Below are 20,906 nucleotides of genomic sequence, written 5' to 3'. Positions count from 1 at the left end.
CTGCACATACATGCACGTGTGGACAGATGGATGTGCAGCTCACGTGTCCACCCGGTGGCCTCCCCCTTCCCCACCCCTATGCCGAGCAGCAGGGCCTGAGCTCTCCGTTGTGCTTATTGAGGCCTCCCATTGAAGAGAGGGGTGGGGAGCAAAAGCAGAGGCTGTCTTTGTTAGGATTGAGCCCAGGGGACCTCAGGGGAAGGGGGCTGGAACAATGGGGGGCAGTGGCCAGTGGGGAAGGGCTGGACGGAAGAATGGCTGGGCCTGAGCTACAGGGAGGATGTGGGCAAGGGGAGGGGTGTGGGTGAAGCACTCAGAAGACTTTGGGAAGTAAGGACCTTCCCAGGACCTCCTAAGGGGTCTGAGGAGCCCAGAGGCAGGCAAGCCAGGGACCTGGCCGGGATTGGCCTCTGGAGGGCGGGAAAATGGGGTTCTGCTGTCCTCGGCTGGGGCCCACGCCCGGTCCTGTGGGATGTTTCTACTGCTTCTGGTTCTTCCTTCGGCTCCTTTGCCCACAGGGACCTAGGGAAAGAGAGCTCAGGACAAGTTGGGGCCCAGACCTGCTTCCCCAAGGAGGAGTACCGGCAGGGCCAGAGGGACTGACCAGGTTTCCATGTCTTCTATAGTCTCTGGCGTGGGCTGATTGAGGGTCTCAGGCAGGAAGAGGGCGGCACTGCCTACCAAGAGGGCGATGGTCCCAAAGATGGTGTTGGGGACGCGGGGCTGCCACTTGCCTGTGATCTTCACCAGCGGGTCCACGCAGTGCTTATGCCCATACCTGTTTGTCTGGGAAAGTTCAGAGCAGGGATTGGCAGCCTGAGTGGGGGATTCTTAAAAGACGGCTCTGAGACCCCTGGGCAGGGGGCAGGAAGATGCCACAGCCCACCTGACCCTGTATCTTTTGGCTGGGCTGGCGCCAGGCCCAGCACCTCTTAGATAAGAGTGGGAGGCACGGGTAGAGGCAAGAGGCAGCTGAAGCAGCCTGGGGTGGTGGGGAGGGCGCTGGCATCCCTCCCCCAGCACAGCCAGTTCTGCCCTCAGGGTCTGCATGTCCGCAGGAGGAAGGAAATGCAGTGCCCCTTGCAGCTTGAAGGCACCTGAATGCTCTCACTTCTCAGCAGAACTCATTCCCTTTGCTTTGGGCTGCTGGAGAGCTCAGACCCAAACTTAAAGCTGAGCGATAGCCCCTCTGCTCTTCCTAGGGCTTTGCAGATGTGTGTCCTGCTGCATTTGTATTTTTTCTGACTCTGGCTCCCTATTCCCATTTACACTGTGTGGTATATGTTCTTGTCCTAAAATACCTCAAACTGCTTTGGAAGGATGTAGGGGTATCCACCCACAAACATCTGTATAAAAGAAACGTGACTTTTCCAAGGTCACGGTGGAGTAGGTTGTGGGGCCTTCCTTAAGCACTGGGCTCTGTCATTTCCCCATCCCAGCTCGTCTTCTGCAGCGATGTCACCCAGGCAAGCCCAATCCCTGAGCAAGTCTTCACACTGTCCAGGCCCCACCATACTTTGCTCAGCCTGAGTCAGATCTGGAAAGGACCTTCAAGGTCATCTAGCCCAACTAAGCTATTTTCTAGATGAGATGGTTGAGTCCCAGAGAATGCAGGGACCTATTCAGAGTAACACAGTGAACCGGAGGCAGGGTCAGCAGAACTGGAGACTTGGCATCCCACCTCCCAGCCCGTGAGGCCCGTGGACATGCTGGCCTGCATGGATCAGGCCCTTTCAGAGGGTGCTAGGCTAGCCAGTTTCTCACCCAAGGGCACAAAGATGAGAGCCAGGATGGACCCTCCTGCCAGGAGTAGAGCAGCAGCCTGGGTAGTGCGCCAGTCCAGATGGTAGTGTACTTGGCCTGGATGTCCACCCCACCAAAGATGGGCTGGAGGAAGTTGATGTTGACTCCAAATTCTTCCACACTCATAGCCAAATTTTAGTAGGCAAAATTGGTGGAAAACCTGAAGAGCAGAGAGGGATTGATTAGCACCTGCAGCCAGGCTGGGGCCTCTCCCCTTACTGGTCATTGGGTCAGCAGCATGATGAACAGTTTCATTTCTTGGCCCAACTGTAATGATTGGTAGGGGCTGCCTGTGTGCTAGTTTGAGGTCTCTGAGACTGTGTCTGGGCTCAGTGAGAAGGTGCTGCGGTTGATTGCTTATGCCTGACCTGGGCATGGCCTAGGCTGTGGTGGCAAAGATGCCACATAAATGACTCCAGAGAAAATCAGGCCTGGAGGTACTCTCAGAGACCCAAGGAGGCAGTGAATGATCTCTCTTTGCTGGGCAATAGTTCAACACCCAGCACGGGGGAGGTGGAGTCAAGCTGCCCACGTGGGTCGGATTCCACCCCTTTGCCTCTCAGAATTCCTCTTTTGAAGAGTTCCTGGATGAACTGGTTGGGGATGGCCTCCTGCCCTGTTCATGTGGGGATGGCCAGCATGGAAGAGGGCATCAGAACCAGGTCGCAGAGAGGGCTTTGAAGGAGCTGCAGAACGTCAGACATTAGAAAACATGCGGGAGAAACATGAGGTCTGTCTTCAAGTCTGAAGCCCTGATGACCAGCCTTGCTTTGTGGGGTCCTAGAGGGTAGAGATGGACAGAGAGGTCCAACATGGGCAAACTGCTGTGGCAGGGATGTGAGCTGGTGAAGGGCTCTGGAACACCTGCCCTGTGGGTGGAGTGGATGTGACCCCAGAGGGATACAGACCTGGTAGTCTGGACCTGAGTGTGAGGCAGGACACAGGGGGTTCTGGGACTGGGGCTGGGCTGGGCCGGCCCAGGAGAGGGGAGGTGGCCTCCTGCAGGTGCCCTTAGCCTTGTTTTCAGGTGAGCCCACTGGGGGCTTCGTTCATGCCCGCCGTCTGGGGTGTGAGCAGGTGGTGTGCTGGGGTACCAGGCTGGGGCAAGACAGAAGGTCACAAGGCACAGGATGGGCATCCAGAACAGGTCAGTGATGCTGTGATTGGTCTTGGCCAAGGAGATCTCCTTCTGCAGGTTGAGTGTGAGCTCCTTGGGGCAGAGGAAAGGGAGGGCAGGAGGAAGACAAGAAGGAGGTGCAGGCCTGGTGCCTCTAGAGTAGATGGCTTGGGGCATCATGTTGGCTTGTGAGCAGGGGAAACAGAGGCAAGAGGGGGGCACAGCCCAAGAGCAGAGCCCAGATTCCTGCCCCAGACGACAATCCCTGTCAGCCCCTCCCTCTAACGTGAGCGTCTCTCCCCCCTCCTCCTTGCCATTGGAGACAACTACCTGCTGGCGGGTCTTCGGGGCCTTCAAGGACTCCCCACCACCTAGGGTGCAGCCTCTGGTATCCATCTGGGGACCAGAATCACATCACAGCGGCTCCCCCCACACCTGAGGCACTTTAAAAAAAAAAAAAAACTCTCAAGATCTTAATTTTAATCCTAGAATATTAAAAGAAAAAAAGTTCATATAATCTATTCCATTTTATCCTACAAGTATGTCCTTCCTTCAATTTCAATACTAAAAAAACTGTTTTATGAAGAGATGCTGATAGAGAATAGCTGTTTTAATACTTGATATTAAAGTAGAAAGTTGAAAGTCTTATCATGGTCTTAATTTTTTTGACATTTTACTGGTCTGTGAAATCCAAACGTCTGGGAATGTGAATAGTCAAATCTCTCATTTTATAGGAGCTTCACATGGGAAGTCATCTTCTCATGGCTCAAGGACCTGTGTAGATGAATAAGGGAAAGGGGGTTACTCCATCCCCAAATACTTTGAGCATGCTGGATGGACAGGGTCTGGGTCACTGCTTATTTCTTTGACTACTTTATTCCAAAGAACCAGTATTCCCTGCCTGCCTTGGGATTCCAACATGGATAGTTTCAGAGTTTGTTCTATTTTAAATTTATTTTCACTGCCTGCTTTGTTAGAATTTCATACATTCAGGACGAAATGATACAGTGATGACATGCTTCAGTCCTCAGTTCTTCTCTGTCTCAGTAAATAGAAAGGAAACATAGCCCATCTGTCTGGACGTCCACCTTGATGGTGCACCTTCCAATGGCCGGCACAGCTTGGCGAACAAAGTCAACATCCACCTCTGTGGCACAGTCCCTCAGTTCTGCTAGAACCTGAGCAATGTTGGCTTGGGATGCCATACGAATCGTTATGTCCAACTTCTCTAGTTTAACACAGAGAGGGTCATTGTATTTCATAAAGAAGACTTTGATTTCCTGCTTCAAGATTCAGGCCGCACCATATTGTAGTAGTCAGAGTCTTTAGGTAACAACTCTAGAAATTTCATTAGGACTTTTGCTGCTGAAAGCACCACCACTGAGTTGCCATGAGATAGTCGGGGAGTTAGCCGCTCACAGATGCTCTGAGCCTCCCGGTCATCTTTAGGGTTGTAATTAGACAGGCAGTCCAGGATGAAAATCTGGCCCCCTTTGCTGTACTCACTCAGGGCTGTCAGAAGCTTATTAATGTTCTGTGGGTTCAGATCAAGTAAGTTGCTCTTTGGGTGAGATTCACTGATGTCAGGTGACGCTGCTACAGCGTTAGCCACCACCTCTGGGGTGGTACTTGGGATAGCGACCAAGCTATTCCAGACGAGCCCCCAAAGATGATGCCGGGGGTTCTTGTTTGCGGAGTCGAAGAATGAACTTAGCAAACACCCAAGGGTAGGAGAGCCAGGGAGAGGCTTTTACTGGAAAGATACAGTGAGAGGACAGAGCTCCTGGCTCGCACCAGGAGGGGACAAGAGAGCCCCTGAAGCACTTTTTGACAGGCAAGAAGAACATCAGCTTCCAGGGCCAAGGGGTGGGAGGCCCAGAAACCCCAGCTGCTGTACTGCAGATTTCCTGGAATTCAAACTTGGCATGGCTTTGAACCTCGGCTGCCTGCAGCCGGCACAAACTCCAGCATTCTCTTCTTTCCTTCCCAGAAGAGCCTTTCCCCCGCTCCCCCACCTGGGCTGCTTGTTATCATTGGGTGTCTTCCTTAGCTAGGAGCCTTGGGCCCTTGGCCAAGGCAGGTGGGGCCTGGGGAAGGTACAGCATGTTCTAGGTGGGACAGCTGGAGAGTCCTGCATGCCCACCCTGGCCTTCCTTGGGCTGCATTCCAGGGGCAGCCTAGGGAGGGGGCTAAGGTTAAGGCCTGAGGACTCTTGGATTCTTCCTGAGAAGGACCGACTCCGCTAGTTGGGTTGGGGGTGGGGGTGGGGCACGGGCAGCACAGGGTCTTGGGATGGGCAAGTGGGCAGCCGACCTCACTCTCCCCAGTGCTGGGGCTGTACTTTTGGGATCTGTTCGCCCTGAGCAGTCCCTGAGGGTCCCTGGGCAGAGAGGAGCGGAGGAGGCAGAGGGCTGGGGAAGGGGAGCCAGGTTTCAGGCTGGCCGAGGTGCGGTGAGCTCCCGCTGTGGCCGCACGGGCTCTAGCGAGGCCCCCAGGGGAGCGGACCCATTAGCTCAGCGGATCATGGAGGCCTCCTGGGACCACTGCCAGCCCCACTCCTGGCCTGGTGGTCCTGTTTCTGCCCTGACATTCTTCCCAGCCTGCTGCGCCGAGATTATCAGTGACTTCCTCCCAGACACCCCAGGCAGGGCCTGGCCTTCCTCCTCCTCCTCCCCCTGAGAATGAGGGTGACAGTGGCTTCCAGTCAGTGAGCCCTTCTGTGGATCAGGCACGTGTCACTCTGGGTGGCAGGCGTTATTATCCCCATTTTGGCTAGAAACTTCTTGAGGCTCAGAGTGGGTGAGGCTTGTCTCAAGTCATAAAATGAAGGGGCCTGAGCTCTTGACTAACCTGCTGTCCACCCATCCACCTTTACTTTGTCCCCAGACTCTGTGCTCCATCTCTATTCCATCCTGGGCTGCATTCCATGGCTCTACCCTGGACCCTCTGACCATATCTCTCACTGCAAAATGGCCCACCTGCCTTAGGCGCTCCTATTCTGATTTCAAATAGAGGTCCCATTCCCGTTCTACGTCCTTTCTGTGTACACCGGGCATTACTTCACTGCTCTGAGCCTGTTTCCTCATCTGTACAACAAGAATAATAATGCTTCTTCGTACAGAAATGGCATTTGGATCATGGAAGTCGATGCCTTGCGTGTAGTGATTGGTCATAAAGGGGTGCCCTAAGACTTCATTTCTTTTCCTGAGCTCATTCATTATTTCCTCTTTTTTGGCTCCAACTACCTTCTGGAGATTTGTTTTCTGTCTTCAATGTATCCTCAGGTTTGACACACTGATAATGAGCTCTCGAACCACCTTGGGGTCTCTGACCTGGACGCCCTGACTGCCCCAGGGTCTCAGGTTTGAGCCTTCCTTTCTTTATACCCCTTTGGCGGCTTTTTCCCCAATAGGACTTGATCCAGAAGTCCCCAAACTCTGGCTTTTTCCTTCAAAATGCCCCTCAGACTTGTCCCCCAGGCTCCTCCTGCCCACACAGTCACCTCCTTTTTTTCTCGTGTCCCCACCCACCTGGGTCTGTTCTTCTGAGCTGTTACATCACAACAAGCGTGGTCAGGCCTTTCCCCACAGGCACCTTCAGAGGTGTTCTCTGTCCTGCCACACGGAGCCAGGGCCACCCTGGGCTTCCATGCTCTCCGTGGCCTGACCCCATCCCATGCATCTCACCGCACCCCGCTTTTCCACTGCAGGCAGCCCCTGGGAACCCCCAGACAGCTGCTCCCCCTGCAGCATGCCTCTGTGTATACCACTCCGCCTCCCTGGAAGGCCCTTCCTGACTCCTGCCTGGTGGGGCTTGGGCCTCCTCCATTGGGCCCCAGGGCGCCTACGGAGGGAGGTCAAGAGGAGAGGGAGGGCCACGTGCCAGGACAGCAGGAAGAAGGCAAAGAAGGGAAGGGACGTGGTTGACTGTGGCCAGTGACACTGGGGGATGGCGTAGGCCGGATGAATTGGCCAGTGGTGTAGAAGCAAGCAGTTACAGTCAGCGTGATGCCCACACCTAGGTGGACGTCCCCTCGGCACCTGTGGAGAAGCCCAGGGACCAGATTAGTGATCTGGTGGCCCTGGGCACCTCTCTATAAGGGGCACCAGCTCCTGCCCCCCACTGGATACTTGATTGGACTCTGATCCTAAGGGTTCATTGCGCCCATTACACAGATGCTGTGACTGAGGCCCAAGAAAGCAGAGCTCAAATTTAGATCTGCCTGACTCCCAGGCCCACACTCCTGACTGCCTCTCCAGTGACAGATACCTTCCCTTGTTTTGCCCCAATTTCCTGCTCAGTAAAATCGGGACAACAGTATTGCCCACCTGTGTGGGGACCAGATTGGCTCGCATATCCAGCAGCGTCCGGCCCAGGGCAAGTGCTCGGCGCTGACGGCTGCTGCTGTCATGTTTGTCATGGTTATCTTCAGGGGGGGCCTCTGAGGTCCTCAGAGTGACAGCTCCTGGCCTGACCAAAGTCCCAGAGAGCCTGCGGTTGAGCTGGGCCCAAGACCCCACTCTCTCGGCTTCAGGCTGGGGTTCCCAAAACTCCTGTTCCCCTGCCCCCTCCCACAGTAGCTCTCTCAGATTCTTGATGGACGAGGGAGGACCATCTTGGAGGACGAGGGAGATGCTGCAGCTGCACAGGAGGCAGAGGACCAGAGAGCGGGAAGCGTGGGGCTGAAGGCTTCCCGGGCCACTGGCTGTCAGCAGCCAAGAGCTCCGGGTCTGGTGGGCTTTGGCGGGAAGGAGAGGAGGGGCTGGGTTAGCCACGGGGAGCCAGGTAAGGCAGTGACTCCACAGCCTGGGGGCAAAGGGCTGGCCCCAGCTCCCCACAAAGAGCCAGTGGGCATGTAATTTCCTCTCCAGAGAGCCTTGCTGGTAATTGCTGTTTTTGACAAGTTTTCAATTACAGGTTTGAGTTAATGAGTGATCTCCTCCACCCCCAGCTGGGCTGCCTGAGCAGGGGTCAGAGGACCAGCGTCTCTAGGCAGTCCCTCTGCCCCGCCCCACGGCCACACAGCCCGCACAGGGGTCTGAAGGCCTTGAGGCTTTCCCCAGGGCTCTGGGGGCTGGAGACCCAGGTTGCAGAGCTCTGGGGCAGGGAGAAGCCTGTGGCCAAGGAAGGGTCTAGGACTTGCCCAAGGCTACACGGCAAGGACCATCTTCTGCCTCCCCCAGCTCTCGGCCTTTCAGGGGGTGCGTGGGTGGAACACGGCGTGGGCCTTCCAGGGGTTATGCCTCCCCTTGGGAGGCCCTAGTCTTACCTGTTTCCCAGGATGAGGCCCCTAGTCACTATGTCGGCCGTGTAAATGGACTGGGTCACCTCCTTCGGTTTTCCCGGAGTCACACATCAAGTGCCACTGCGCAAAGGCAAGGCAGTGCCAGCCCGGCCTGGCCCAGCTCACCCGCTCTCCTGGTTCCCCTGACTTAGCCGAGCCTGGACCCCTGCTCCAAAGCACCATCTCCCCTCGCAGCCTGGCCCGGGGCTCTTTGGGTCCCTGACCTGAGGTTGTGCAATGACGGCTTCCCTCCAGGGTGGGTGGCCGGTCCCACAGCTTGCAAAGTCTGCTGTGCCATCACCGCCAGGCCTGTCCCCCGCCTCCTCCCTCAGCCCCTGCCAGCTTGCCTGCAGCCGGTGGCTCCCCGCTCTCCCCTCCCCACCTCACTTGTCCACAGCCCGTCCCTCTGCTTGCGCCCTGAGGACCTCGTGCCCTCTCCTCCATGGGGCCGTGGCTCTGTGGCTCCCACCTGCTCCCTCCTACATCCTCAGCCTCCCTGGCCCCCTCCTGACTCCTCCCCAACAGCATTTGCATGAGCTCAGATCTGAACGGCTTTCTAAAACACGTCTCAAATCGGATTCCTGTCTTGACTAAAGCACTCACTGGCCTGCTCTTCAGGTAAAGAGAGGCTCTGTTAACTTGGATTTATGAAGCCCTCGTGCTCTGACCCCTGCCTACCTGTCTGGACTAATCCCCTGGTAATCCCCAGCAAGTACCCTTGGTCCAGCTGCCCTGCATTACTTGTATAATGAAGTGGGGAATTGTATTCACTAGAAATGCCTCACAAGAATGGTTTGGAAGTAAAGCAGTGTGGGAGGAGACCCACACGTCCCGGGGAGCTCGCTCCACTTCCCCCAGCTGGAAGTGAGGGGCCTGGGGGGTGAGGACTCCGGGTTCTCCTGCTGTCTCAGAGCGGCCCAGCGTGGCGGCAAACCCCAGGCTCTCCTGGTGGAGAAGGAGTCTGCGTGGCATGGGGGTAGGGTGCGGAGGGAAAAGGGCAGAGGAGGAAGAGAAGGGGGGTGAGAAGGAGTCCTGCAGTGAGTGTCTGGAAGCCACAAGACATGCAGCTCAAGATGGGCCAGAATCGTGGTGGAAGAGGCGGTCAAGTGGGCTGGTCTGATAACAGGTCCAAAAGGTGAAGCACAGGCTTAGTCCTGGAGCAACAGCAAGATGACAGGCCCGGAGGCCCCTCGGCAGAGGCAGCAGGGGGCAGATGGAAGGTTACGGCAGGCCATCCAGGATGGAGACCGTGGTCAGCAAGGTGGGGGCCCTGCTCTGCGTGTGTGTAGGACACACATGGTCTGTACCCCCCAGAGCAGGAATGAGGGTAACAGCCTTCCCTAGCTTTGGTGTCTTTTAGAATCAGGCTGGGCCTTGAGGAGAGTTGCTGCAGCCCCTGTGGGCTCTCAGAGCCTACTGGTACCTGCTCTGGGCACAAGGGTGGGAGAAGATGAGCCAGGCACCTGGGGAGAATCAGAAGGGCATGAGGCTCCAGGTCCGCCGCTTGGCACCTGCGTGATCCTGGGTCAGTCACCCTCCCTCTGACTCAGTCCCCTGGTCTGTAGTATGGGGCTAAGACTAGTAGTACCTGCTTCTGAGGATCTTAGATGGCAGAAGGAGTGAAAAGCACCCAGCCCTACACCTGGCCCACAATCGGCGCTCAGTAGGTGGTAGCTGTTTGATTATTATTGCCCCGTGCACTGTAAGGCCTGTGCTCACGGGGCGTGTGCTACAGTAGAAAGGGCCTACACTCTGGAACGAGAACTCCCATAATGGGGCCGATGTCCACACTGTCATGGAAGAAGGAATGCAAAGCACTAGCCCAGGACCCTGCACACAGTAGGTGCTCACTGAGCTAGTTTCTGTCGTGGGAGGCCCCAGGCCCCTCCTGCACACACGATTGGTGAGGCTGTCACTGAGGCTCAGGCCGGGCCAGGAACAAGGCTGGGTGGGGCTGTCTGCTCCTTGCCCAGGAGTCAGAGTGCAGATGAGGGAAGGAGAGATGATGGGAGGGGTGCCCAGCGCAGGGCTGAGGGCAAGCACATGAGGATGCACAGCAGGTGTGGAGCCCGAGACAGGAGATGGACATGTGGTCTGGGCACTGGGCAGCATGGGGACAAGAAAGGGTGGAGGGAGGCCAGACACTCAGCAGGGGCATCTCCTCAGGGTGGAAACCTGCTCCCCGAGGATCCACTGGGCAGGCTGTCTGCTCCTCCAGCGGCTGACCTGGGGCCTCCACAGACTCGTGTGGAGACGTGACCGAAGGCTAAGGCCCAGAGAGGAATGGAGGGGCCCGAGAGAGAAGGGCCTGCTCATCCAAGGCCGACCCAGGCCTCCAAGGGCCACAAGGTTGCATTTGAGGACCCCCAGGCCCAGCCAGGCACCCACAGGGCTGAGGTTCAGAGGTGCAGGGTCTGTGAGCTACAGCTCCTCTCAGGGAACCCAGAACCACAGTGCACGCTCCCCACACTTCCCAGACTTCAAAGAAGTGCCTGTTTCCTCTTAATATCCTAGTAAAGCCCCTAAAAAATTCCAACCTTGTCTCCACTGAACTCCAGAAAGGAATGTGTGGTCACTTCTGCCAGGAAGGCTTAGCGGATCTGAAGGGGGAGGGCCACGTGCTCCTCTCTGGACCCTGTGCCCTGCTCACTCACACTAGCCAGGCCCTCCCGCCCCGTGTCCTGGAGGGAAGGTCATTGTCTCATTCTATACTTGTTGCATTTTATGGATGAGGAACAGAGACTTCTAGGGTCATGGCTTCCTTGGTAAATGGCACAGTCAGCATGTGGACTCTGCTGCCTGACCCCGGCTCGGCATCCCAAACTGTTCATCGGCAAGTGGCCCCTTGCCTCCACCAGCCAGGGTCACCTGGACTAAGCCGGTTGCCAGAGGCTGTGCCTTCCTACCACCCTCCCACCAGCACACCCAGAGCGCCGCGGCCACCCTGGAGACCTACCCCCTGGTAAGGCCCAGCCGCTGTCCCACCTCTGCCACTGTTGGGGACCGGCACCGACGCCACCCTGCCCCATGCAGACCCCTAGACAGGAAAATCATAGGGGTTGGATCTCGCTCTGCTGGAACCTGTGCCTGGCTGGGTCTGGCCACTGACCCTCCCTGGGCTGGCAGGGACCCCTCCTCCGGGCTCTCGCAGCTGAGAGTTCAGGGAGCCAGGCCCAGCCCAGACATGTCCCCGGGAGAAGTGCAGTCACCTGCGGCCTGTGAGCTGCTGTGCTTTGTCCGCACACAGATTCAAACGGCCTGACTGCAGGAATGGTGACTGGGCACTTGGCTGGCACAGATGTGAGTTGATGCTTGACCCAGGGCAAGACCTATGCCGCTGCCCTTGGCCAGGCTCCCTGGGGCGTGAGGTGCGTCCTGGAGGAGGAGCCACTTAGCCGTCAGCAGTGTCTGAGTCTCCCCTGCCAGGCTCTGAGGGCCACGGCCTTCATTCAGCAGTAATGAGCACCTAGCCCAGGACGACAACGACAGGCGGGCGAGAACTTCCCTCTGGCAGGAGCACTGCCAGTGGGGAGGCAGATCTGTGAACCACAGCCCCCTGGGGCCGCAGTGTGCAGGGCCCTGTCACTGGTCCCGGGCTGGGGCTTATTCAGTCTTCAGGAGCCAGGGGACCCTGCCTGCCGGGGTTTGACTCCCAACTCCACCACTTATGAAATGCGGTGCCTTGGGCCAGTGCCCTGGCCCTTGGTTTCCTCATCATTAAAAACGGGACAATAACGGTGCTAACTCCAGGGAGCTGTGAGGATGAAATGAATGAGTCCATGCCAAGTGCTCAGAGCCGGCTGGCTCGGGGTGTACATGCACAATGGTCGTTTTACCTAACTGCGCCCTCTGGGATTTTTGTTTTTTCAGCTAGGTTCTGTGTCTTTGGAGGACACAGATGGTAGCTTCCACTCCTTCCTCCTGTCTTCCCAGGCACCAGGTGGACAGCGAGCCACCCACACATTTGGAAAGCCACGTACAGGTGCTGCGGCATCTTTGACTCCCTCCTGGTCCCTCATCCCCCACGTCCATTCGGTCCCCGAGCCCCATGGACTCTGACCCCCTCACCAATCTGTTTTCTAGTCTGACTGCCCTTTCTATCTGTCATCTTTTTCCTGGATCCCTGTGGTGCCACCTGCTAACGGGTTTCCCTGCTGCTGGACCCAGACTTTTCAGAAGCTCTGTGGTTGGAGTGACCATCATTAGCAGGTGGTCTGAGCAGCCACTCTCCTGCTTAAGACCATTCAGTGGCTCACTGTCGCCCTGGGGACAGGGGCCACACCTTTGCCTTAGCATCCAAGCCCGGCCCTCCTGCTGTCCTCTCCAGCCCCATGTTCAGTGGCCTCCACACCCCACTGCGCAGCCCTCCAGCCTTCCTCTGTATTTTGCCCCCTTCGTGCCTCCATGACTGTGCGTTTGACTTCATACACGCTGTTCCTTCTGCCTGGGGCGCTTTGCCCACTCAGCCTGCTGGCTTGCTCTCACCCCTGCCCATTCTGGCAGGCCCCCCTGGGTCCCTCTCCAGGCTGGCTAGATGCCCCTCCTCTGGGAACCCCGAGCACTCAGTTTATAAGGCTCCTACTCATTCATTCCACATGTATTTATTTCACAGAGTGCCTCCTTGGGACCAGGCACTATTCCAGCTGCTGGGGACATGGTAAAGCCGCTGAAAGCCTACACCCCAGGAAGCTCGCCCACCCCACCACCCTGCCGGTAGTCCTGGAGGAGTGGTCCGCCTCCTCACTCAGGGCTCTCTGGGAGGGCAGGGAGGGCTCCTGTGGCCTTCGGCTCCACACCCTCCATATCATGCATGGAGCTCTCAATAAACGGTGCTTGGATACTGGATGCATTTCAGCCACCATGCTTGGTGCTGGGGGAAAAGGGCACATACGACAGGGAGGAAATCTAATCTCGGGGATGTGAGAGTCAGCAAGTGTGATGGTCAGGGGCACAGCTCTGGGACCAGGTGTCTGTGTTTGGGTCCTGAATCTGCCACTTCCTAAAAGGGCGGTGGGGGTGGGGGGCTGGGGGTGATCTTGACCATCCAGTGCTACAGCTACCCAGCTGGAAAATGGGCTGGTAATACTAACTACCTTGCAGTGTTGACAAGGTTAAGAATGTTAATATTTATAAAATGCTAGAACAGTGCCTGGCACATAGTAAGCAAGCACTTTATATATAAATAGATAGTCATAATTAAATACAATCATATAGATGCTGAACATGGATAGTCCTGAGTTCAAATCTTACCTCTTGTCATGTCCCAGCAGGATGTAGTCCTGGGAAAGTCAAGGCCCAGGCTGAGCCTGTGTTTCCTCGTCTGTAAACTAGAGATACTAATAATATTTCCCTCACTGAGATGCCCTGTCCTGGGATTCCAGGAGCCCATACATTAGCGTGCCCAGTGCAGGACTGGCAGTGGATAAAGACTTTGGAATGTAGCTCTTCTAAGGAGGCAAAAGCAGGATTCTGCTCCCAAGGGCTCATGGTCCCCGAGGGGAAATGAAAACACTGGCCTCTGCTCGCTGCTCAGATGCCACCTCCAGGAGGCCCCTCTAGAATCCTGAGTCTTCCCTCTTCTGAACTGCCATAAACGCTTGTCCCCCGTGCCTCTAATGAGCTTTAGCTTTAAATTCATTCTGAAACTGACAAGCTGTGTGGCACTAGGCCTTTACTTCCCTTCTCTGAATCTTAGGGTTTTTGACCCATCAGAGGAGATAAAATCGCCTTCAACAGAATACCTTGGTGGGAATCAGACTGTGGGAGACCATGTCTGCAAGGCACTAAAATGTGCCTGGCAGTTTGTAGATCCTCAACAAATGCCCATCCCCATTTCCTCCTCTCCATCCTACCGTCGTCCCTTGGCTGGCCTGACAGTTCATCCAAATCAGATTTCACCCTGTGATTCCTGGAGAGGGCAGGGGAAAGAATCAGGGAATAAACAAAGGGATGAATGAATGGGGGTGACCCCATGAATGAGCATGGGACGGGATGAGATGTTTTCTGGGTCTGCGCAGGCATGTTTCAACCCGCCACCCTGTCCAGTCCCTGCCACACACCCTCCCACCTTGGGGCCTGTGCACCCGAAGGAATTTCCTTTCCTCACAGCCTGGCTAACTCTTGGTGGACATTCTTATCTCAGCACCAGGGTCTCTGTTTTAGGGAAGCTTCCTCTGATGCTCCCCGTGCCACGCGCCCCACCAGCCCACAGACAGGCCATAGTCTAAGGTCAGTCCTAAGTACTTAGAAGTTATAATTTTACATTTCTTTGTGTGGTACTTTTGAGAGTTGACATGACCCCCTCCAGGCTGTGGATCCCTTGAGGGCAGCATCTTTGTATTCCCAGAGCTAAGCACTGTGTCTGTCACAGAGTGGGTTGCTTATTGAAGAAATGCTCGCGTGGAGTGTGAAGAACCAAACCTTTCAGCTGGCATGCATCTGCCCCCAGGCCCCTCCTCTCTGCCTGCCCAGCGCCCAGTCCTTGGGTCCTGGGGAGGCCAGGCCCCAGCCTGCAGTCCTGCCCATGGACACAGCAGGATGTGGCTGTGCACTGTAAGTGGGAGGGTTGCCTCTGGGCATACCGCAGGCAGAATGGACTCCCCGGTGCTGGTGTGGGCCCAGCCGTGCAGGCACGGCTCAGTGGCCCCCTGGGTGTCGTTGGGCAGGCTGGTGTTGAGTGATGTTGGAGCACCCAGGTCCCCCAGAGGCCTTGGTGGGCAGCATAGTAGCTGTGAGGATCTGCAGCAGGTTGTGGGAGGCCATGGCGAACATGGGGAGGCCTAGGACCACGTGCAGGACCTAGAAGGGACGCATGCTGCCCACATGGTCTGTGATCTTGGGGAAGGTCATCATGCTGGCCGAGGTGAACCAGAGCTGCAGGCGAGGCACCAGGCTTGGGGGAGTTGCAGTGCGTGGGTGTGTGGGTGGGCGTGTGGGTGGGTGTGGGAGCACAAGCAGAGGCTGTGTCCGGGTGGATGTGCAAGTTCAAGTGTGTGGGTAGCATTTGTAACAGGTAAGGATGTGGGGCTCAGATGTGTGTATCCACAGAGACACCAGGATGTACCCGACTGCACGTATAGAGGTGGGGCTGCTGGTGTGGTGTGTGTGCCCAGGTGTGTTTTCACAGGGGTGTCCACATGGTAGAGTTAGGCTGGAGTGTAAGGGCACAGCTTGGTGAGCACAGGTGTGTGGCTGTGTGTGTGTGTTTATTTGTGTGTGTGAGGATGTGCTGACCATCCAGGCTGGTCACACATGCTGCATGCATGGGGCAGGGCAGTCCACACAGTGGGACCAAGGGGCCCCGTCTTGGATGTTGGCCACCTGGGATGGGTGGCGGGGGTGGGTGAGGAGGTCGCTGGCCACCCCTGCTGCCTGCTGGGAATGTCCCTAAGCCCAGAGCCTCCTGTCCCCTGGGGCAGCAGAAGGGGCCCAGGTGGGTAGCAGAGGGCACAAGGACTTGACCAGGTGCAGTGAGGACACACGGCCTGCTCTTGGGGGCTTCTCAGGGTCCCTGGGGGCCAGGGCTTGGGGGGTGCTCCAGCCTCCTCACCTGGTAGCTGGACCGGGCTTCCCGGTGGGGCTGGTGGTCAGTGTGGCTGAAGCCCCCGCTCTGCCCCGGGCCTGGCGCTGCCGCAGCTGGGCAGCTCAGCTCCAACAAACTGTGGCTTTCCTCGGGTGGAGGGGTGGGGCTTATACAAGGCATAAGCTGTTTCCTGGGTTTGACTTTCTTTTGAGGACTAATGGCACCGCCAGGGACTGCTGACCCACCAAACTCAGCTTCCCTCGAAGGGCCACCTTACCAAAGGCAGGGCTGAGCCTGGCAGGCTGCTGGCTGGACAGTTGGACAGGTGGTCCGGCAGGCTCACCCGGGAGGGAGCCGATCTGAGCCCTGAGAGCCCAGGGTCCTGTCTGTGCTGGTATTCTGGAGACTTGGAGCCGAGGATAGCCAATGAGAGGTGCCCCTGCCTGTGGGCAGAAGACATTTCCCAGGACACCAAGCTCCCCTGCCTGGCGTCACCTAGCCTGGCCTTGGGCATCATCCCTGCCTGCTTTTAGCTCTCTGGCTCTGCCTCCAGGGACCCTGGGGAGCTGCCCCATCCACCTGCTCTGGACGCTAGGACGCCCTTCTTGGTTGGGGAGGGGGCTTCCTATTCTCTCCCCGGCCCCCCTTTCCACCAAGGCAGCATCAGCTTCAGGGCTCAGCCTGGGCTCCTCCCGGACGCCTCCTCCAGCCCCACCCCAAGGGCAGGGTAACGGGGGTCCAGCCCCTCCCCTCCACTCCTCCCCACCTGGCCCAGCCTTGATTGATGTTCTGAGTGCCTGGAGGCAGGGTGAGATCCGGAGTCAGCAGAGGAAGATTAAATTATGCTCCGAAGCCCCGGGGTTGTTTTAGGAAGGTTTTTGACGGTGAAGCTTGCAGAGAGCTTGGCTGTTGCCCTGAACCCCCCTCTTCTGAGCTTTCACCCTATGCGAGATTTTCCAGTTCCTAACTGGGCCTGGGTTTTCCGTCTGTTCTTGTCCTGGTGGAATGTTGTTTAAAGAAGCCTGGTGACTTCCCGTGGAGGCTGCTGGAGGTGAGCCAGGGTATAAATCCAAGCCCAGCCAGGGGCAGTGCCCCTCACCCCCCAAGTGGATGCGCTTGGATTCGTGATCTGAACCACGCGTTCTGTTAGCCAGGCGGGTGGGCATTGTGTCAGTGCCCTTGCTGTGTGACCTTGGGCAAATCGCCTCCCTCTGGGTCTCTTGTTTCTCTTTATTAAGTTAAGTGGCTTAAAAAAAACCCAGAAATCTTTTATTCAGACAATATATTGGGTTCAGGAGATCAAACTATATAGCAGATACCAGAGGAGGTGGTCTGGCTAAAGTGGAGAAGGGAGTGGCGAGAAAGCGGCCCCCCCATCACTGCCCTCTTCCCTCCCCAAGCTCAGCCTTCCCTTTGGCTTCTTTTGCTCCAGGCCACCCCTGCCTGAGGCCTTTCCATCATATCAGAGGATCCATCACTTCTTACCTGCTGTGATTCTTAATTCAATATATTGAAACTAAAAAAAAAAAATTTTTTTTTAAAGAAATGATGCATCTGGGAAGTCTTGCATGCTAAATATGAAAGGAAGGAGCGACACACAGCAGCAATTCACCGGAGAGTTCCACTTCATTGGGGAAAAGTACTAGGTTATATAGGGAGGGACATAAGCTGATTGAGGTGTCACTTCAATGGGACTGGTGGCTATTGGCCAGGTGCTGGGATTGGGGGGGGGGCGAGGGGTGATTGGGCCTCGGGTGGTGCTGGCGGGAACCGAAGACCCGGAAGAGAAGCAGGAAGTTTGCCATCTTACGGGTGGGGGCCCTTCATTCCCCCCTTTCTCCTCTATGGGGTGTGGACGTTGCTTTCTCTCTGACTGCTTCCTGCTGAACGAGGGCGGAGAAGGGAGTGAGGGCTTGAGGACTGGGAGGAAAGGGTTAATAGGACTCCCCACAGTAAGGACGAGTAGATGTGGACTTCTTCAGGTTGGACATCAGTGAAGGTTCCCTGTAACCATAGGTCGAGGACTTGTTGATTCCAATGGTGCCAAGAGGATACGGGTGTCAGGAGCCAGGCGTCTGCGGCCATCGTTTCCAGGATCAGTTTCCAGCGGAGAGAGGGGTCCGTCTCAGCGTGTGGTGAGGAGGTTATGTGAGGGTGAGGGATCTTCTGTGGCTAAAAGCTGGTAGTTCCGGAGTAAAAGCTGGTTGACTTGGGATTTGATGAACTTTAGGGTAAGAAGGCGAGAATGCAGGGTATATTGGAGTTGGGAGGCAGTGAGTTGAAAAGACTGCCATTACACCAAAAGAAGTGTCCTGGTTGTGTAAAAGTTTTAGAATCGGAGGTGGGGGTGTCGATAGAGAGGCAGTGAAGTGCGCTGGAGGGGGGTGGAGTTGGGCCTACACAGTGGTGGATGGTGTGATTATCTGAATGACTTTTTCGGAATGTCCGATATCTGATGCAACTTGAGAGATCTGGGAATGAGAAGGAACATACTCTCAAGAGATATGAAGGGTACCATGGGGGGTCGAGGACCCCCCGTAGTAAACTAAGGCTGTGACTCCAGCGGCCCATCTAGGGTCCCAGGGATCAGGGATTGATAAGGAGAATGAGCTGTGGGGATATTTTATGAAACGGTTGGAGGAGTAATACTGTGGGTACCGAGAGTCACCCATGTAGTGAATGGCGCAAGACCAGTAGGGACATCCCCCATAGGTGTCTGGCCACTGCCTGCATGAGGCTTGTTTTTGGTCGTAGAGGAAGCAGAGGTGGGGAGTGAAAAGGGGGCTGCTAGTGAACACTTCGGTGGAGGGAGGAAAGTGAAGGTACAGAGGCTCGGAGCAGCCTTTCAGAGGGCAGTCTGATGTGGCAATGAGGGCAGTGGCTTTTGTTTGATGCTGTGTGTAAGTCTGTCTGACCTTGAATCGCCATACAAAGGAGGCTGAGGTGACGGGGAAGCCGATAGAAATGAGGAACGAGAGCGAGAGAGCAGTAAAGGAAGAAAAGGTCATGATTCGGGTATGGATGGCAAAGGGGGTGAACGGGAGATGCGGAGTTTCAAGGGATCAGAGGGACGAAGCGTGGAAGAGTAGACAGCGTCTTGGGCTGTATCCGAAGGACTCTGGGTTGGGTCTTGGGTGTCCAGAGGAGGTGGGACCTGGGTGTTTGGTTTCAACCTGGAGATATGAATCCAAGGGGTGACAGAGTTATCAGGCAGTGAGAGCTTAGCGGCCGAGGGGCTGCAGAGAATGACTGGGTGTGGGCCTTCCCATTTTGGGGTGAGAGGGGGCTTATTTTCTGGAGGCTTATAAAACACTAGTTGACCGGGTCGTAAGACAGGAGGGTTTTGGGAAGCGGATGGATCCGGGAGGAACCAATCCTGATATTTCCATAATTCGGTGCGGAGGAGAAAGAGTAGTGGAAGGGCCATGTTGGGAGGAATTGGTCCTTTGTGGGGAGGGAGCCCCGGGGGTAAAATTGGGCGGCCGTACATGATCTCAAAGGGTGACAAGAAGGAAGGTTTTTTTTGGAGGGCCCGAATGCGGAGTAGAGCTAAGGGAAGTAAGCGAACCCAGTCGAGGTGTAGTTCTAGAGATAGTTTGGTCAGGATGTCTTTTAGAGTCCTATTGGCTCTTTCTACTTTTCCCGAAGCCTGTGGTCGATAAGGACAGTGTAGATGCCAGGGGAGTGAGAGTGACTTGGAGAGGTTCTGAATGATTTGGGCAGTGAACTCAGGGCCGTTATCTGATTGGAGGGAGGTGGGCATCCCGAACCTAGGAAAGATCTGGGTGAGGAGGTTAGAGGCAACCGCGGAAGCTCGTTTGTTAGTGGTGGGGAAAGCTTCGACCCATCCTGAAAATGTATCTACCAACACGAGTAGGTATCTGGTACGCCGTATGGGGGGGGGCATGTTAGTGAAGTCTATTTGCCAATCTGCCGCGGGGACATTACCCCGTGCTTGATGAGCCGGGAAGGGTCGGGCCTTCAGGGGGGTATTAGGGTTGGTGCGTCGGCAGATGGTGCACCTGCAGGTGATTTGGTTAAGTAGGGTTTTGTCTTCAGGAGAGAGAGAGAAAAAGGATTGTAAAAAATGGATCAAGGATTGGGGGCTAAGATGGAACAGATCGTGTAAGAAGCGGAAGAGGGACTCTTTGTCCTGGGAACAGAGGGTGTCTTGTGATGAGGCTAAAACCGCAAGTGCAGACGGATCGCTGTCTGGTGCTTCTTCTGATAGGGCAATCGACTGGGCTACTCTGTCAGCTTTATTGTTACCTCTTGTAATGGGGGAGTCGTCCTTTTGATGTGATTTGCAGTGGACTATGCCCAGTCGGTGTGGGAGTTGTGAAGCCTCTATAAGTTTGGTAATTAAGGCTGAATTAGTGATGGAATTTCCTTTTGTGGTGAGGAGGCCTCGTTCTTTCCATACTGCCGCATGGGACAAGAGAATGTGGAATACGTATTTGGAGTCAGTGTACAGTGTGAGAGACATGTCCCGGGCCAGAGTGCAAGCTCTGGTGGCCGCAATGAGTTTGGCCTGTTGATTGGTTGTACCGGGGGGTAGGGCTCGTGCTTCGATGACGTCTTCGAGGGAGACTACTGCGTATCCTGCGTAGTGGGTGCCCTCATGTTTAAAGGAGGACCCATCAGTAAACCAGATGAGGTCGGAGTGTGAGAGGGCTCCTTCGGAGATCGTGGAGTGGCACGGAAGGAAGTTGTGAAGGGCTTCCAGGAATCATGCGAGGGAGTATGAGGAGAGTAGGGTAGAGGAAGAAGAGTGGCTGGATTCAGGGGCGGGCAGGGGAGGAAAGAAATGTCTGGATTTTGGAGGAAAGAGGACAGTAAGGTCAGGAGTGTGGAGGGAGGGAGAGTCTGTAAAGGGAGGTTAAGAGGTCTTTTAGGTGATGTGGGGACAGAATGGTAAGGGGCGCCCCGAATGTCAGTTTATGAGCTTCCTTCTGCAAGAGCTGTCCAGTGGCTAATGCCCGTAGGCAGGGGTCCCATCCCCGAACTGTGGGGTCTAATTGCTTGGAAAGATAAGCTACTGGGGCAAAGGATGGGCCATAATGTTGGCCTAGGACTCCTAGAGCTTGACTGGACCTCTCATGAATGTATAATGAGAAGGGCTTCGACAAATCAGGAAGATGGAGAGCTGGGGCTTCCACAAGGGCTCGACGGAGCTTAAC

At 55.9% G+C, this 20,906-nt stretch overlaps 1 protein-coding gene across 1 annotated transcript; it reads right to left on the bottom strand.

The window, feature by feature from the left end:
• Positions 1 to 269: 269 nt before the first annotated feature.
• LOC118931574 (organic anion transporter 3-like) lies at positions 270 to 15,053 on the bottom strand. The gene is given in 14 exon segments (XM_057506660.1): positions 270 to 522; positions 605 to 786; positions 1,775 to 1,845; positions 1,848 to 1,963; positions 2,898 to 3,013; positions 3,194 to 3,334; positions 4,224 to 4,548; positions 6,539 to 6,881; positions 6,884 to 6,960; positions 7,274 to 7,561; positions 8,190 to 8,254; positions 8,256 to 8,285; positions 14,786 to 14,927; positions 14,929 to 15,053. Coding segments are annotated over 14 exon segments (2,274 nt in total).
• Between the last annotated feature and the right edge of the window lie 5,853 nt (positions 15,054 to 20,906).

This window comes from Manis pentadactyla, chromosome 9 (genome assembly GCF_030020395.1).
Source record: "Manis pentadactyla isolate mManPen7 chromosome 9, mManPen7.hap1, whole genome shotgun sequence".
Lineage (NCBI taxonomy): Eukaryota > Metazoa > Chordata > Mammalia > Pholidota > Manidae > Manis > Manis pentadactyla.
Note: the sequence above shows the minus strand (reverse complement) of the source record. Positions and strands in the feature narration are given on the sequence as shown.